General features: G+C 33.1%; 1 protein-coding gene across 3 annotated transcripts; it reads right to left on the bottom strand.

Annotated features, from left to right (window-relative positions):
* Window positions 1–309: 309 nt before the first annotated feature.
* Window positions 310–15,209, bottom strand: LOC141843278 (protein STICHEL-like 2). Of its 3 annotated transcripts, XM_074731340.1 has the most exons (8): window positions 15,122–15,209; window positions 13,151–14,776; window positions 12,793–13,006; window positions 10,569–10,760; window positions 10,217–10,429; window positions 9,410–9,646; window positions 8,905–9,319; window positions 310–790 (listed from the first exon to the last, which is right to left on the bottom strand). In XM_074731340.1, exons 2-8 carry the CDS (start codon window positions 14,669–14,671, stop codon window positions 718–720), a joined length of 2,865 nt encoding a protein of 954 aa, XP_074587441.1. In that variant the 5' UTR covers window positions 14,672–14,776; window positions 15,122–15,209; the 3' UTR covers window positions 310–717. The 3 variants fall into 3 exon arrangements, with proteins under 3 accessions (XP_074587441.1, XP_074587439.1, XP_074587440.1); XM_074731338.1 differs by having other exon boundaries at window positions 8,905–9,646; XM_074731339.1 differs by lacking the exon at window positions 15,122–15,209 and adding an exon at window positions 14,997–15,075 and having other exon boundaries at window positions 8,905–9,646.
* Between the last annotated feature and the right edge of the window lie 4,511 nt (window positions 15,210–19,720).

Here is a 19,720-nt window from a genome sequence, read left to right on the forward strand (position 1 = left end):
CAATTTTGAAAACAAAAGTATAAAAAATAATTAAATCTTTTCTTACAGAGAACCAATCAATCATGATGAAAATAAAATATAATCAATTAAAATAATTTAATTTAATTAAAATAATTTTATTTATTTATTTATTTATTTTATATTTATTATCCTCATTAAAATTATAAAAGGATCTTTTGCTTCATTAATAAAATAATAAAAGAGTGTCCTCGTTATATAATTATAAAAGGGCCTCTCTTAGATTGCCTCATCAATTATTAATTCATGCAAAGATTATGATGTCTACTTGTTCTCTTGTGCTTCCAAAAGTTGCTAGACATCCAATGAACAAGCATTCGAGTCACATAGAAAGACATTTCTTCCCTGCACTATGAGCACCATTCAGATTCTTTTCCATCCCACAGTTCATACTACAAGATACTTAAGTCCCCGGAACATTGTCGCAAAGGGTAACCAGGCATATCGGCAAGCTGCTTGCTGCTAATTAATGTTCGATAAGCATACTGAAGCCTGCTGCCACAGCCATCTTACCCTTCAGGTCAAGGTGATTAAGAATGGTTATACATGTACCCAACTCTACCTTAGCAAATACAGAGGATATATTGGAGGAATCCTTGGAACATTTTCTGCAACTATTAGTGAACCGGACTTTTTCGCGGCAACTTATCATCTTCATGCTCTGTTAGAGGCAATTCAATCACCAGCATTAGTAGCTTTTTAGTCAACAACTTGAGGCTTGGGCATTCTCCAGCAGAAGAGCTTTGGCTTGACCTTAGAGTCCTTGCAAACTCTGGGAAGACAACAATTATGCACATCAAAGCCAACAAAAAACATTAAGAGTAACAAACTGAATGGACAACAAGTAGATGCATACAACAAAATTTTACAGCTACTTGAATAGCCTCTATGCAGTTTCAATTTGCTAAAATTTTGAGCTTATATAAAATTCTATTTTACTTTTTTTTGTTAAGGGGTGGTGGTTTTCACTATGTTCTTGCTCATTGATTGCTTGCATTTGAGAATTTAGATAGGAGACATCTTAGATGCATTTGAAGGTTGTGGAAGATCATACTACTTGCAGAGAAGCTTCTTGGGGAGATTGGTTTGTCCAGCTATCATTTTTTACAAGGTAAGAACTTTTTGCAAGGTTTGGAGAATGGTTTGTCTAGCTATTATTTTTTCCTTTCTCTCGTATTATTATAGTCTTGGTTTCTCATTGTGGAATAGGCTTATGTTAAAGCACATAATTTACTCATCACTTTTTGTCTTCATCATGTAGCCTTGTGGTACAGGTTGTTCCACATTCTAGAGAACCTATATTTAAAGATACAAGTGTGTGAATTGAAATCATAAATGCTAGAATGTTATCCAATTCCATCCAATCGTACCAAAGATATATACATATATAGTGAGATTTTTGAAGTGGTGCATTAGGAGTTCATAGTGGGTGGAGCAATTAGCTCAAAAAACACATTGTCTAAGGATGACTTCAAGCATCAAAAGATTCTCAATTCAAAGGTTTAATAAAGGGTCTAATTTCCTTTTGTTGATGGAGGAGGATATCATATTTATTCATGTATTAGAATCTATAAGTACTCTTCGTCTCAAAGAGAAAGGGAAGTCATCAAATATGAAAGTGATTGGGAGATAATAAAGGCAAAAGCAGTTAGACCCATCAAGGTCTGTATATTCTTAACAATGCCATTCATATCAGGACCATTGAGACTATAACAAAGAGCATTATATGAGCTTAAAGGCATATAACAAGACATTATTGTACAAGTTACACATGGAGCATATGAGCATACCTTGTAGGTGACTTGGACAATGTAGAAGAGAAGATCTCAAATGATACCTTTGATAATCCATCATACTGTAAGTGATCCAATTTTGATTAAAGTGTTGGGCATGTTTAGCAAAGGGTTTAAGTTAGGTTTATCTAGGGTGTTACTAATGTGTGCATGAAGTTCAACAGGAACCTAGTAAGATGCACACGAAGCTCATGGATCTTTTGACTTGACGAGGTTGAGTTATGTTGGTTGACTTGGTGCAGCTAAGTTAGCGTGACTCAACAAGGTAAGTTGTGTTTGTTGAACTTGGTGTGGCAAAGTTCATATGGCTCAATGGCTCAGGTTCGTTGGAGATCGGCATAGGACAAGGAGCATGGAGCTAGTTTGACAGGTTGCAGAGCTTGTCATAGTTTATGACTTGGCATAGCCAAGTGGACTCGATGACTCAGAGCTTTGTTGGAGATTAACAAAGGATAGCATGGGACATTCAAAGGATTATAGGACATGGGGCATGGATTAGTTCGACAACTTTAATGACAACCACAAAAGTCAAAAGTTGGTCTATGTAGGTAACCTGACAAAGGATAACATGTTGAACGAGCCAAGGGCTTAGTATATTTGAGGGACTAAAGACTTCATAGGAGATGAACTCTTAGGAAAAGTAAAGTTGAAAACATCTGTGAGATGTGAGATGTGAGATGTAATAATTCTTTGGTAGAACTTAGGGTATCCAAACCACATAAACTCTCTTTGTTAGTGTTGTATTTGTTAGTATTGTGTTTGTGTTTGTTCATACTTTATTTCCACTGTATATTACTCTAACATGAATAAGCACATGGGCATGATGCATATGAATTAACGGGTTTATTTGACCTTGCGTGTACAAGAGAAAATCAAATATTTAATTTGGTAGGTTATTCACCCTTCCCCCTCTAGCATACTAGCATTGAATCCTAACAGCACGTCCACAAGATATCGTCACATCAAAAGGAATCGTTAAGCACAAAGACAAAGACTTAAGAAGTGTGTAGAAAGTCGAGAGTGAGGATCTGGTTGCTTTTGAAGTGAGAGATGAAATAAATGGACCTGATATTTAGATTATCTTGTACAAGTATGAATGCATTAATAAGGAAGTGCTACAGGTGAAATAAAACCCATGAATCTACAGAGAACTAATTCAATTTACCTAGAGATGCATAACATATCGTGGTTAGTCCTTTGTCCTAAATTGAGGAAAAATTCAATTCCACTAAGCCAGTTGGATTTGGAGTGGTACCACTATAGAGCGAACGGTACCATTATAGAGCAACTAATAGTGTTCTAAGGTGGTATGTGCAAGGCAAATAAATATGATAGAAAGGTATATATATCATTGCAGACATTCAAAAGGCACATGAGATTATTAACATATTCAAATCACTCAGGTGACACAATATTATCTCAAGAAATTAAACAAAAAAAGAGCATATATGTTGATTATTAGTTTTAATGGAGAGATCTTAGGGATGTGCCTCGGTAGTTGAGTAGCATCATCGACCAAAGTCAATGCATACAAGATTAGCCAACATTGTCATATAAATTAGTTGAATTTGATGTGTACAATGGTAGAGTAGGTTAATAGGAGTAGAACCACTATAGAGACCTTAAAGTTTTAGATGGAGCAAATGGAGCAATATGTAGTAGAAAAGTCCATGGTTAAAGTTGATTGGTTAACCACATATCTCGAAAGCTCAAGCTAGTAGGGAAGAGGTCAATTTATTGTTAACGCTTCTCTCATGTGTCATGACTTGATTGGCAGAAACCCATGACTTGAATAGATTTTTTTTGTTGTTGTTTACATAAACTTCGACCTACTATATTTATCCCAAAAGCTCAAACTGTTAGAAAAAAACTAATTTATATATTTATTTATATACAAGATTTGGCAAGCGACACGAGTTGTTTTCAGCCTAATGGTACCAAAGGTTCTGATCCCGACACCAAACTCCGAAATCATTCAGATTTAAACTATAAAGCCTTCTTCAATAAAACCAACAATCTGACCTTCTCATCCCAACACGAAACTCCAACATCATTCAGATTTGAACTATAAACTACAAAGCTTCCTTCATGGGTTGAAGTCAATAACACAAGTAATCTGATATATGTAGAATAGAGCTAAACTTAGACTAGAAGTACAGGTCTTGCAGAAAATGCTGAAAGCAAAAAGGTACACAATCAAGATATACAAATTAATTGAAGCTTATCACTTTGGCTGCCATATAGAGATCCATGGTATATGCAGCGCAGTTTAAGGCAAAATTTGGTTGCCATTAATAAGGATTGCAAAATTGAGACAAAAGTTGCAAATGGCATATGCAGACATGTTGTTTAATTATCTGCAATTGATGTTTCTAATAATAGTTTTTTAAATAGCATAATCACAAGTCCATTATAATAGCCGAAGATATTTAATAACAATATTCCTGTGAAAACTACAAGCATCTAATATTCAACACAATTTTATTTATTAAACATATTTTAATTATTTTAGTTAAATATTACATGTACTATAGTATCATAGAATATTATTTTTTAAATTATAGAAAATTTGTAATAACTGGTATTAATTACTTGTTTATTTATAGTTTCAAAATAGAAAATCAAGTAAAATAAATTATATCATTTAATAAAATATTTTCTATTGTAAATTTTATGCCTGACTCAACGCCAACCTCTTTATATTTAATCATCAAGTTCAAGGATCATTATATCATCTTAATATCATTTATTTAAGGGGGAGCAAAAACTTTTTTTTTTGATTTATGAAATGACATATTACTATCTCTAACAAAAGTAGATCTAAAAGTAAAATATTGGATATTCATGTATTTAATCTCAAATAATATTCCACTAGAATTATATACCAAAATGTCCGACATTCTCATGATCATGATACAACAACAACAACTACTATTACTAAAGTTTTTATCTTACTAAGTGGGATCGTCTATATGAATGCTCCTACGTCATTAGGCTCGATCACCTACTATATTATTATCTAATACTTAAATAAATTTTATTTTATTTTATCAAGTCTTCTTAGGTCTCCCTCTTCCTCTATTATTGTGTATTTGTCATAGTCTCACAACAGAGACACTTATTAGATGTCTAAGTACGTGTGCATGTATGTTAAATGTGTCTCTCGCAGTTTTCTTTTAATAAGAGCAATCTCAACTTTCTCTAATATTCTTATTTCTTATCCTATCTATCCATGTATGTCTGCACTTCCACGTTAACATCTTTATCTCTACGAGTCTCATATTTTGCACATGTGCTCACTTTATACCCAACATTCAGCAACATATAACATAACAAGTCTAATCGCCGTTTTGTAAAACTTTTACTTTAGATACCTTAAGGTACACTAATGTGCTCCTTCATTTCAACTATCCTTCTTGTATCATATGTGAAACATATTTATCAACCCCTTTATCCTTTTATAAAAACGATCCTAGATATTTAATGCTCTCAATGTAGGTATCTCGTAATCTCCTAATTTAACAATTGTCTTGCTAAGTATAATACTACTAAACTCATATATTCTATTTTTACTTTACAAAGTTTAAAATCTTTTCCTTCCACTATTTCCTATCAAGATTCAAGCTTAACATTTATACATTTACTCCTTAATGTGTCTCATTAACCAAAGTAATATCATTTACAAACAACATGCACATGTAATATGTCTTGAATGTATCCAGTGAGTCTATCCATGTCTAGTGTAAAAAAATATGAACTTAGAGCTCATCCTTAATGTAACTCTATTACAGGAAATACTGCAATTAATCAACCAGTAGTCTTTACTCTTGTCATTATATATCTTTAATTTCTGTAATCTTCACTTTTGTCATTACATATCTTTAATTGTTTCAATATACACTACGTTAACACCTTTCTTTACTATAATTCTTTACATAATTTCCCTTAGGACTCGGTTATAAGATTTTTCTAGATCAATGAATACCATGTGTAAGTCTTGCTTTTTTCTCAATATTTTTTTAGTCATATAAAATGTATATCTTCTATCATCAACCTTTCAAGCATGAACCTAAATTCATCTTCGATCACCTTGGTCTCAAGTTTTTTTTCTCACTCTTTCTCAAAATTTCATAGTATGGCTCATTAGCTTAATGCTCTTATAATTCCCACAATTTTATACGTCTCCTTTGTGTTTATTAAGGGGGCTAGAGTACTTACCTACATTAATTTGACATTTTCTTTTTACAATATTAGATTTAATAACTTCATAAGTCATTTAATACCTTGCTTCCTTCGGCACTTTCATACATTTATATTAGAATATCATTCAATTCAACCGTTTTTCTATTTTGTATCCCATTTACTGCATGTTTTACTTCAAAAATTTGAATTCTCTAATAAAGATTTAAATTTCCAAGCTAACTTAGTCACCTAAACCTTTCAGTAGAAAGTTAATGAAATACGTCTTCCATCACTCCTTGCTTTTCTCATCCTTCACTAGTACCCTATTAGATACATCTTTAATGCATCTTATTCGAGTAAAATTATTTGTTTTCCTCTGTCTCACTTTAACTATTCTATAGATGCTCCTTTCCCTTCTTTTTTCTATCAAATCGTTAATATAAGTATCTAAAAGCTTCACTACTGGCTTCGCTCGCTGTTTTATTGGCTTATTTCTTAACTATTTCATACTTTTTTAAGTTTTCTTAATTCTTATAAGTGTATCATGATAATTATTTAATTTGATCTTTCTTTTCTCTTTTATATTACATTTTATTTCTTTTTAACCATCTTTCATTATATTCAAATGTCATTTTCAAGTATTAAGTGAATATAGTTGAAAAAAGTTAATAAAATATATCATAAATGATTAAATTCAAAAGAATTCCAATAATGTTCAAAGTAAAAGGGCATCAATTATAATCATTAATTTACTATTTCAAGAAAGATAAAAACACTAACGACCTATTTGCAAGATGTCAAGTTTTAAAATAACATATTTACAAAAAGTAAATGCATAAATATATTTATATGTAAACCCTTACTCGTTTTCTCAAAATTATCCAAATTTTTTCATTTATCATTATCGTTTTCAAAGTATATTAAAATCTATCCACCATTTCAATATTGTCTAACACATTAAAATTATGTCATGACAATCATGTGACATTTTGTTACATCAACAAATAATACATGTGTTTGCTAACATGAAATTATCATTGTTCCTCGTCCTTTCCCCTCCCTCTCTCCTTGTCAAAAGCTATTGTTTCACGATAATCACCGATGGTCTTTAGGCATCACACACAACCTTGAGGTGGTTTTGGGGCTTTTGTTCATTGACAAGCGACAGCATAAGACCCACCCTCTAATTCACTTTAAGGCCGTTAGCAAACCATGGATCACAAAAGATGTCGTCAATTGAGATATACATGGTCAGATAAAGGTGGAGGAGACAATAAAGTAGCAAACATAAATCGACATCCACCAAAGGCAATAATGGTGGTCATAGTAGATCTATGATCAAGAGATATGAGATTATGTTCAAATAAGAGAGGCAACCGACAATGAGCACACAGAGCATCATATTGAAGACCAGATGTGAGCCTCCCCCTATCATAGCCATTCATTTGCTTCTCCACTAAGGTGCATGTCAACATCCCACATTAGGTGATTGGCATTGAAGGAGCATGAGAGGACGGTGAATTTGAAATCAAAGACCTTGAGTTTGGTGGAGATTCTCCAATTTGATGTCCCTATGAAAGATGTCACGAGAGTGAGAGTAGGCAATGACAAAGATCAACTCATAAAACTAGTCGAGGTCCCTAGGGAGGTGATTATGGTTGTCAATGTGGGAGAAGAGCTCACCACCCTTGGTGAGGTCAAGGATGAGGTATACCTTGGAGCGAAAGGCAAGCAACTCGTGGAGGCGAACGATGTAACAATGGCAAAGGTGGTAAGGGAGGAGATCTCATGGATGGAGTACAAAAGGTCCACCTCCTCCCACTTCCTCAAGCTAAGTGTCTCATCATTGTACCTCCATAACTAACCCTTCAAGTGGTTGTCCACCTCTAAGGTGGGCCCTTCTTGTGACCTCCACCACCAATGCCACTTGTAGAGGTACAACAGTGAGGAACTCGGCTTAAGAAGATAAGAGGAGGCAAATGATGTGTGTATATGCAGGAGGTTATAGGCATTAAAGTCATAAGGCGGCAAGTGGCCTTGTTGTAGCCCTCCACAATAGGAGGTGCAACGGTGAGGCACTCGGCTTAAGGAGATGAGAGGAGGTGCATATATGGAGGAGGTTAATATAGGCATTAAGGTCGTAAAGGCAGTGAGTGACCTTGTTGTAGGCCTCCTCAGCAGTGGCAAAGGAGCCAAGCTAGAGGTAGGTGCGCTTCTCGGGCACCACATTGTGGTCATTGGTGATTTCCAACAAGGAGAGACAAAGGAGGAGAAAAAATTAAGGAAAATGTATGCTCCTCGTTGGCATCCACGTGTTACTTGATGTGGCATTCAATATTATGGGACACTTTAACCTGTGTTATACAAAATTCAACAAAAGATAGATTCTGATATTCTTTAAAAACGATAGAATATATGAAACTTTTTCAAAGTTCAATAAAATTAAGAAAACAAGTAAATGTTTGGATATATTTATGTATTAACCCTAAAAAAAAAAAAGAAAGGAAAATACACCCAATAGTATATTGATAATAATATATTTGAATTTTTCCTTAATTTGAAGTTAGTTTTCATGCCTATATAATAAATATTTGCAATCTACGAAAATGACATTAAACATATGATTACATTTGATTCTATTTAACAATTTTATATCTTGCATTTGATATTTTAAAGTATTATAGGTGTTAAGAAGGCTGAAAATGTGGATGCCTTTGTCGCAATGCAACTTTAATACTTGAGCGCTAATCCATTTAAGCTTAAAGATCATTAATTTTTAGTAATCAAAAGCATGCAAATAAATTTTAGATTCTATCAACTATTCAATTGCAGGCAACATAGTATGCAATTATGTACTAAGGATCAGAAATTAAATGAGAAGGTATATGCCACCAAAAATGCTAGGACTTACATGTTTTCTTCTCTGGAGCTGCAGGTAAAATGGGAAGTTGAGCTGGAATTTAGAGTATAAGGGTCATCGTACATGCAAATGTATGTTTCAGATGCTTCATTCTCAGGGATAGAAAGCTCTGATTTGTTATGCTGTGGTATCCTCAAGCAGATTGTAGGAGTATTAGACAAGAACTTTCTTTGAAACAATAGTCTCCTAGGGAAACAATTAGGTTGAATTTCTGGTTCTGGGATTCTGATATATTCGGTCACTTCACCTAGGTTCCGTGAAGGATCTGCTTCAACTTTTCCATCTCTATGCACTCCGCCCTGTCCATCTATTGTTGCTTCTGATTCAGCATAGTGATCATTGACATCTGTTGTCTGGCTGATCATTGCTTTTGTGTCATGACTATTTGCTGATTGTTTGCCAGCACCTTGTGAAACAAAAGGTGAAAATTTCTGAGCAGGATGAGATGAATAAATCTTGAAAGAGCTTTCTATCTTTTCAGATGTGTCTGTCTCACCTTCATCACTTATTGTCGAAAGTGATAATTCTTTCTTTCTACCAGAACAGCTTAACAAACTAAATGAAGATTTATTTGGTTTAGCCACCTTTCTTATTGATTTTGGGACAAACTTGATTCTAATCTCTATATTGCAACCCAATACATGCTGAAGTGCACATGCTATTAATTCTTGTGACTTTGCTGCCCTGGTTACATGTTCAGGATTGTAGAATTCTATCTCAGCCACTGCAACACCTGAAATTTTAAACAGAATACTGAGTTGCCACAGTTTAAAGTATTAAATCTCGTTTGTAAGAGCTATAATGGATAATCAAGCAAGAGTTACCAAATTTAATGAAAGGAAGACTAATCATCAACTTAACCCTACACAATTTTGTATTATTTGAGAATTGAGATATCATGTATGTGGGTGATGGAAGAATTTTTATCCAATAAAAAGCTGCAATAATGCTTCATTTGACACTGTTGCACTAATTTGAATTATAAAGGTTATTCATCTAATTGGAAGCTGGTAGAGTAAAAAATCAAAAAATTGATTGTTAGGTATGTAAGCAATGGCATGCTTATTATATTGATATAGAACTTTCCAACTTAAAGTACATTGACCGTTCAAGATATTACTTTGCCAGAATGTGGTATTGTAGCCATTCCAGGAAGGGTTGGAAGAGGAATGACTGAAACATTTGACATAATAGTACATGATCCACTTCCATAGCAGTTCTATTTTTCAAAATAATAAAAAAGACAAAAAGAATAGAGTGTGAACTATATCGAGAAACTGTACAGAAGAACTTTCTAATATACCTTGATGAACATAAACTGCTGACAAATAGCCTTCTTGTTGCAGAAATATTTTAAACGAATTTGATTGGCATCTTTGTGTGACTTGTCTCCAGATGCTTTCCAATTTTTTCCGGCTGCAGTTTCTATCTGAACATACTGGCTTGTCCTGGTTAAAAGAGTAGCAAACTGAGTTCTTACGATCCCATGCCTTGGTCGTGCTTAATCTAGCATCATCTGTTAGGGGGAAGAGTAGTTCGACACACAGAAAAGTTTTGTTAGGATAATTTAGGATTGCGGATCATTTAAGGACTCTTGTGTTTTCTGAGAATAGGATTATTCTCAGCTCACATGTTGAAGCAAAATGAATTTTTACCTCTCAAATAAGGCATTTCCGAGCATTGATGAGAACTGTTGAATTCTGTTAGAGGCGAAGATTCTAATGTGCTTAACTCTAAAAGGGCAACAGTGAGCCATGTTGCCTGATTCTTTGATGACCTCAATTGCTTTTCAGTCTCAGAAAGAACTTTTAAGGCGCCTCTAAGTTTCTGCATCCCAATGACAGATGCTACAAGAAGGGAAATTTAGGGAAACTAGGAAAAAGAAGAAAATCAACGAAAAACATAGGCCAAGGAATGCAATAGAGAACCAAGAAAGAGGGAAATAACATCTGTTTCTCACGCACTGGAAATTGCAGCAGGTAGGCAATAAATAACAATCTGACATAGAAATATCAAAACAAGCAATGAATTGATGATAAACTATCAATGTGGTATGTTTTAAAATTATGAATGCGAGAGAGTTCGATGAAATAATTCACTTCACCAAGCATTCAAAGTGGTATGTTTTGATAATATTTGTCTATCAAATTATTTCACCAAACAACTTGATAACAAATTTAATTATTTTCATTATATTACTATGAAAAAATGTTTACTACAATATTGAACAAACTGCCTTCTTTTGAATTTTCAAATTATTTCAGTTCATTAATTTCATAAAATGAGATTCCCCTCTCATTTTTTGAGATAATTCATGTTTAAAAAAATAAAAATTCTAAAAATATTAAAATTAACTATATTTATTTTTTTATAAAGAATTAATTAATTTAGCTAATTTTTATAAGCTAAGCTATTTTGCCAAAGAACCCTGATTAAAATTAATTATTTTTATAATAAAAAAGTTAAAGAATGTCATATTTAAAAGATTAAATAAGGCCCATTTATTTTTAAAAATAAATTTATTTTCTAAAATACTATTTATATCCTTATAAGTATTTTTATAATTAAATTAAATGGATATTTATTTTCTATGTCTAAAAATTAAAAACAATAAATTATTTGTAAAACTAAATGAATCACTTGACTCATCGAAATAAACCAAATTAAACTACTTTTCATCTTTAAAAAATAAACATAGTTCGTTTAAATTTTTAAAAATAGATGGATTTTGCAAATAATTAAAAATATAAAAGAAGATAAACATCTAATCAATTTTACAGGTACATATTTTAACAAATTGAAAAGGTCAAAATTAATCAATTTTATATTTATGTTTGAAAAAATGAATTATTTTATTAAGTTATTTCATCAATCAGCTTAACTGATTGAAATTAATTTATTTTATGTTTTTTAAATTAAAAAATACTTATGAAATTAATTGAATACATGCCCCTTATTTTTTTCTCATTTATGTTACTATTTCACTTAACAACTTGATTAATTACTTAATAAATTTAAATGAAAATGTATCTCTTATCTTTAAATTATTTTAGAGCTCTTTTAGTCCCTCGGTTGATTCACCAAACACTTGATTCAAAAATAATCATATTATTTTTTAAATGGAAACGATCTTGGTCCAAAAACAATGAGAGGAGCCTTATTTGGCAATTTAGAATATTGGGGACTCTCATTTGGAGCCTTTCCCCATTATAAGGAGCTTACTAGGGACCAAGGTTCAAAATCTCAAACTATGTCAAAGTTTTGCATTCCTAGTTCATTATCATGTTGACGTTCTGATGCATGGTATAGGTGGCAAATTGGAAGTTAAAGTAGGAAGGAGATGAATTGTCGAGTACTATCAAGTTTTTCGATAAGTTATCGGAACAATACATTTAGGCCATTTTGCCCAACACAATACAAGATTTCAAATCATGTTTGGACAAGAGAAGTCATATACAGTCTTGTTGAGTGTTAAAATTGTTGGTTGATGGCATATTTCAAAATTTTGAGGTGTTGGTAAATGAACAAGTTTACTAATTATCTTCTTAACACTTTTGACTCACACTTACACTAGTAGCCTAAGCTTAGCGTACATACGGACTAATTCAATATAATTGGAGATATGACAAATGCAAAATCTATTGTTATGTACGATTCCAACTTGACTAGTTAGCCACTTATCTCAAAAATTCAAGTGGTTGGGAAAGACGGCACCAATATGAACTTTTAAACGCTTGTTTAATTTCAATATTTTTTTTGTTTTCTTATTTTGGGAGTCAAATTTCTCTAATTTACACAATGAGGAAAATGAAACCTACAATGCCACTTGGTTCAATCATAACTTTTTAATGTCTTTGTGTAAGCAGCATAGACACATACCTGAATGCCTCTGTATAAAGCTTCTGCTTGTTTCAGAAAATCCACATCTTCCAGCAAGAATGTCCATAATAACATTAGCAAGTTGTGATACTAACTGCAAAGGGTCAACCCTTGTCATCATGAGCTCCCTAGCTCTTCTAACTGTGTTAGCAGTGTCAGAAGATAAAGCCAAATCGAGCAAACTGAGCAACTCATCATCAGAAACAACTCCTATCTGTAGAGAAGCAATTTATTAGAATTTTGAATATTCTATCAAAAAAGCTTAGAAGCAAACTCAATCAACTTGTACGACCGAACAAGTTGCAAAGAGAACAAATTTTTAAAGGCTATGACAAAGGGGAAAGACGTCACAACTTACAAGCTCATTCACCAAAGAAACTGTTATTCTCTTTCCAAGTAATGCAAGCTGATCGAGCAATGTTTCTGCATCTCGAAGAGAGCCAATTGATTTTGTAGCAATGAAGTCTAAAGCATCCATGTCAAATTGCAACTCCTCTTCTATGCTTATTTTTTCCAATCTGTGTACTACATCAACTTCCTTTATCTTTGGGAAATAGTATCTTTGACACTTTGACAAGTAACTGCGAGGCAATGCATCAATGTCGGAGGTGATCAAAATATATACAGTATGTCCAGGTTTCACATCAAGGCTTTTAGAAATGGCTGCCCATGCTTCCTCTCTCAAGTGTTGACAGTCATCTATTATGAAAACCTCAGAGCGAGCTGTGCATGCACTCTTCGAAAGGGACTTAAACCTTTCTTTGTGATTTATTTTGGAAGCATCAAGCTCTTTGACATTTCTACTCCTTCCAGAGAATACGTATAGACATTCTCGGCAAAACCCGCATGGCCTATCTTTAACCTCAGATACACAATTCAAAGCAGCTGCAAAAATCCTAGCAGTTGATGACTTACCATTACCCTGAGGACCATGAAAAAGATAAATAGGAGCAATCTTTCTTTTCGTTATGGCATGTAAAAGGGACTCTAATACCACATTCAGTCCAACCAACTCGCTGAAGGACTTTGGCCTATATTTCTGGCTTAAACTTCTAGGATTTTGTGGGCATGGTGTAACATTTATACAACGTGTATCTGTCTGTTCAGCAGATAGCAAAGGTTTTTCGTGCTCTTCGTCATCCGAATAAATATTGCGGCCCATGTACTTTGGTGTTCCTGACCAACAGTGACTGATCCCACATCCACTAAAATGTGAATCAACAGCATCATTGGATTTGGACAGTGATCCCACAATTGCACTACCCATGGTGCGTTGCCTGGAACCAGTACTATGAGCTTCACTCGCTGAAATATGTGGACTCACAGCCGTATTCACCTGAGAAGATTTTTTCCTCAAATTTCTGCGCACAGTTTTATTTCCTTTTGCAGTGATCCTGTCAGCCAAGTCAAATACTGGCTCTCTATAGGAATTTACTTCCTCTTCTACATGGGTTTTGGAATGTTGAACACTTCTTCGATCCAATGCTTTCCGTGCATGATTCCTACATTTCTTACGAGTCAGTTTGGCCATTGCTGGTTTAGTTTCTCTACTTCTCGCTGCATAAGGTTTTTCAGGGATGATTTCAGGAAAAGGCATTCTAGACCCAAAACTTGAACCAGAGTTACTAGTAATATCATCATCTTCTTCCCCCAAACAACAATTCCTTGTCTTGGCAAACTTGTGTTTATTCTTATTCTTCTCCAAAAGAGCAGCATTCGAAGAATTGGCCACCAGGTTCAAGTTTTCTATCAATGCAGTGAATTTGCTCAAGGAGTTGGTTGATGGATCCCTCAAAGACCTGACTCTCTTTAGGGCTACTAGAGTTTTCGAAAGAGGAATATCAACAGAATGCCGTGAAGCCTCAGTCATCCTTGTCATTCAGCCTACTAAATCGAAGAAATGAAACAAAAACATTTTTCATGTTCCATTCCTGAATTGGAAACAATCATCACATCAAGCTACTGAAGCACCCCAAGGATCTCTCTGGAGCCACAACAAGGAATGCTGATTAGTATTCCCAAGTCAATTGACAGAAGTTAAGAACGTTAACAAGCAAACAAAGCAGATCAACAAAAAAGATCCAAAAAATTGAAAAAAACCAAACCTGAACGTTAACAAGTAAACAAAGCAGATCAACAAGTAGACAAATTTGATCCAAAAAATTGAAAAAACCTTAACTTTTACTCTAAAAGAGTATACAGACATGATAATTAGAAACAAGAGGGAAACAATGGCCAGCAGAATGCAGCACCGTACTCTCTCAGGTAAAAAGGTAGGTTTTTTATCACTCCTTTCCTTTCAGTTTTTGCAGCAAGTAAAGGAACTCACCAGGTGTAAACTCTCCCTTGTTCCGGCGATCCAGCCAGCGTAATCCTTGAGCTTCTTAACCTAAAGTAGCAGAAACTAGAAGCGAGAAGGGCCAAGGCGCGACAATGTGTGGCGTGCAAGACTGCGAGAGGGAGAGGCATCGACAGTCGACAGAGCTATGGCAGAGGCGTAGTAGATAAGCAAGGGAGTGGATGATGCACCCTGGCTGGCTGCCTCGGGAATTGTCAGCAGAGAGCCAGGGAGAGTAAAAGATTTAATTTTTTTTAAAAAAAAATCTTAATTATTTTAATTTATTCGATTTAATTTTGATTTTTAAATTAAAATTTCAATTCAGTCGGCAATCAATTCAATTGAATTACATCATGTCATGATCAATGCAACAATTATTATTTCCTGCAAATTTTCCTCCAAATCAAATCATCATGGGCAATCAATTATTATTTCCCGATTTACCCTGGTGGTATGTGTGGACGTATATTTCCCGATTTATGGTGGTCGGTTAATTATGATACCGGGCCGACCACCCCCAGAGAGTGGCTACTGGGATTAATCTTTTTTATATGTAGGAGGCAATGTCTTTCCTCCGTCGTGATCAACTATAATTTCTTGATTTACTTTTTCATAGATAATCGTAGAAACGACCATGTGGGACCGTTAGGTTGGTGGAATTCATTTTTTACAGAAAAAGTGTGGGACTATTGCTGTCAAAGGGCAATCTGAAGACGAAGTCGATGTAATGCCTTCTCTTGTCAAAATGACCAATTACAATTTTTTGATTTACCTCCTCACATATAATCGTCGATGAAGAGGACTGTTGAAATGATGAATTCTACTTTTTTTACTAAAGTGTGTGGGACTGTTGGTCGTAGAGACGACTGTGTGGAGTCGTTGGAATGACGGATTTCACATTTTTATTGAAGTGTGTGGGACTGTTAGATTCTCTGAGTATGATTGAGTCGATTATTATAGGACAGACTTATTGAAGTAGACCTTCTGAGTATGATTGAGTCGATTAGCCATAGTAATATTATTGAAGTAGACCTCTTGGTCAATGACCGACTATAATTTTTTAATTTACCTTCTCACATAGATAATTATAAGATTGATCATGTAGAATTGGACCATTGAGATGACTTTTCTGTGAATTTCACCTTATACTTATATCGAAATGTGTTAGACGGTTGAAGTAATGGATTCCATTTACTGTAATCATTAAAAAATTTTAATTAATTTAATATTGATTAAATTAATTATTTTTTTATCGATTCAATTTATTTAATAAAATTCGATTGGTTTGATTTATCAAAAAAAATTGATAAGAGATTATCGATGCGGATCGATGAAATCGAGATAAAATCAAGATAATATTTTTTTTAATCCTCTTTTATCCTCATAAATCTATCACAGATATCGTGAATTATTGGGGTATAAATTTTATTTTTTATTAAATAAAATCGATCGTGTGAGATTGTAAAGGTGATAACTTTTAATTTTTTATTGTAATGATTAAAATTTTTTGATTAATTTAATAATCAATTAAATTAATTATTTTTTTATGGATTCAATTTGTCTATTTGTTGGTAATAATTAAAATGCGGCTGGTTTGATTTATCCAAATAAAATAATAATAATAATTGATAAGAGACTGCCGACGCAGGGGAGATGGTGATTAGGGAAATCTGGCCGCTCATCACAATGTGTGGCGGGGAATGAAAGGCGGAGATTGGCGGACTGGGGTCTTTGGATTCTTCATGGCTGCATTAACTGCGAGGGTCTCGAAAGGTACGTTTAATATGTATGCACTTGTTGTCTTATTCACTGTCGCCGGGACCACGTGTTTTGGAGCCTTGCACGTGCGCCATCGCGTTAAGCCAACGGCCCATTCGTTTAAAAGTTGCAACCTAGAAGAGTGCTGCTGCACGTGATAAAGCAGTCGAAGTTCGAATTTCAATATTGACGATTTTAAAAGTTGATTTTTGAGTATAAATTTCAGTATTTTTTTTATAATAATTTAGATATTTAATTTTTATCATTCAATTAATTCAGAAGATGGATTAATGTGATCCTATAAAAAATATTCATCGATCATCAAAATCAATTTGAAAAATACAAAAGTCTAGGTCTAACGGCCCAACATTAAAGGTGTAAACGAGTCAAACCGCTCGTGAATTATTCAAGTTTAGATTCGAAAAAAAATCATTCGATTAAGTTAACGAGCTAAACTTGAACCTGATTTCAAGTTCAAAAATATTATCAAACCGAGCTCGAGCTTAATAGTTGTTAGCTCATGAGCTTGCGAATATATTTGTTTAGAAACTCGCGAACATGTTCATTAAGAGGCTCACGAATATATTGCTCATATATATATATATAATTCTAATATCGCACCCCATTCGTGACAAAAGATTCCGGACGCTCGAAAGTGTTTCGAGCACCCAGAACAGGAACAATGGCATTTTTATTATTTTATTATTTTTTGTTTTTTTTCTTATGGCTAAGCATTTGAGATTTTCCTATTAGGGTTTAGGAGTTAGGTTATAGTATTAAACACAAAAAAAAATTAAAATGAAAAAAATTTAGTTGCTTATGAGGTATATCGAATAAGAAGTGCGGGATAATAACCCAGCATACCTTGTGAGTAACTAAATTTTATTCATTTTAAAAATAAATTGTGCTTAATACTATAACTTAATCCATAAATCTTAAAAGAAAAATCTTAAATGACTTAATCGTAAACCAAGAAAAATAAATAAAAATAAAAAAATGATACTATTACTGTTCTAGATCTCGAAATCTTCTGTCGTGCGTGTAGGGGAATAAATCGAGCTCGAACTAAGTTCATTTAACTCTTAAATGAGTCATTTTCGAACCAAACTTGAACTAAGCTCATTTAACTTTTAAATGAGTCATTTTTCAAGCTCAAACTAAGCTTGTTTAATTTTTAAATGTGTCATTTTTGAACTAAGCTCAAGTCGTTCACGAACTATTTAATTTCATTATAAATCAAGCTCGATCTTAAGAATTAAAACTCAAATCGAACTCCAGCCGAGCTCAAGCTTAGGAAAAATGAATTAAGCTCAAGCTCGAGCCTCTTACTATCTCTTGATTACACCCCTACCCAGCACCACTAATTTTCAAGCTTCATGAACATTTGATAATGGCCACCCCTTACATCCAAAAAAGATGGAATCTGCCACCACTCCACAGTCCTACGACTATCTGTGAGGAGGTAAATCGAGAAATTATAGTTGGTCACGACGGAGGAGGGTATTATCATTTGATAATGGCTAATGCATCATAACCAACTCAGGTATACCCGCCTTTTGCCTTACCATCGCACTATGGTCTGGGGCATATAAATTTCAGTATTAATGATATTAAAGATTGATCATTGAGTATATATAAATGATATTTTAAATTTAATCGATAGATGAATCGAGCGAAACTCAAACAATTAAATTATCAAAAATATATAAGATAGATTAATTATTTTTTAAAAAATCTATTTTTTAATAGACAATATTTTTAATAATAAGTCACAACTTATATTTAAAAAATACTTTTTAAAATATTCATTTTTATTGGAATTCAAACCACACATGTGGGCGATAATATTATTATTGATGGTTGTCTAAAAATTTAGTGCACATTAGACTATAGATCTTTGTAATAATGTGCATTTATTTGTTGATATGCATAAGAAAAGTAATTGATATTTTCATTATGTCAAGGTTTTTATTTTTTTACATTTTAAAAATTATTTTGATAAGATTAAGCAATACATCCATGTAGTAAAAATGTTTTTTTAATATAAAATATATTATGCATACTATTTTTTGACTAAATTAAAATAAAAGTAATAGTTTATACGTTGTAGAAATAGTTATTGGAATACTATTGAAAATAAAAATATTTTTGATATTAAAGACACTCTTTTAACTTTTTTTTTAAAAGGAAGATATTTTAATAATTCTGTTAAAAAGTAATTAATATTTTCATAATGTTATTGTCAACAAGATAAAGAGAAGGAGCAATAGGAGGGAAGTAAATATCAGATAAAACTAAATTAAATATGTGTGTATGTATATAAAGATTTGATATGCTACACATCTTATATTACACGTTCCTTGAAGGCTTGAACATCTAATATTGTTTTAAAAAAAAAATTCTTAAGATTTAAGGTATAATGTTTAGGGTGACTCAGATAGTTCAAGATTTAGAATATAATATTTAGGATCAATGAAGTAAAAATTGAAATTAAAAATAAAATTTGTATTAGAGGTTCACTGGCCTACATTATATAATTTCTCTCTATATATAAGAGATGGAGAAACTTCTTGTAATATTCTTCACAAGATGAACAATAAAGCTAAGAAGAGTAAAGCATCAGTTTTCACAAAATATTATTGTAAATAAGCTTGAATACCCCACCTTCAAATGCTGCCCTTTTATAGCCTTCCAATGACTTTGAGCTTTAGTTCATAGTTTATTATTTTATCATGAGCAAATGATATACTACATGAAAACACAATATAAAAATACGTCAATATGCACTCATTTATGGACACAAATGGTCGTGGGGCCATCCATGTGGTGCCG

Source organism: Curcuma longa, chromosome 12, assembly GCF_044706935.1.
Source record: "Curcuma longa cultivar G26 ecotype Majalengka, Jawa Barat chromosome 12, ITB_CL_G26_1.1, whole genome shotgun sequence".
NCBI classification, from domain to species: domain Eukaryota; kingdom Viridiplantae; phylum Streptophyta; class Magnoliopsida; order Zingiberales; family Zingiberaceae; genus Curcuma; species Curcuma longa.

What these genes read in the sequence shown, in the direction of transcription:
- LOC141843278 (XM_074731338.1), bottom strand. Translation starts at nt 14,671, where the DNA reads ATGACAAGGATGACTGAGGCTTCACGGCATTCTGTTGATATTCCTCTT. An exon ending in CTTTATACAGAGGCATTCAG is followed by an intron (nt 10,761 to 12,792) that starts GTATGTGTCTAT and finishes CCCTTCTTGTAG; the next exon opens with CATCTGTCATTGGGATGCAG. An exon ending in AGCAGTTTATGTTCATCAAG is followed by an intron (nt 9,647 to 10,216) that starts GTATATTAGAAA and finishes TTAAAATTTCAG; the next exon opens with GTGTTGCAGTGGCTGAGATA.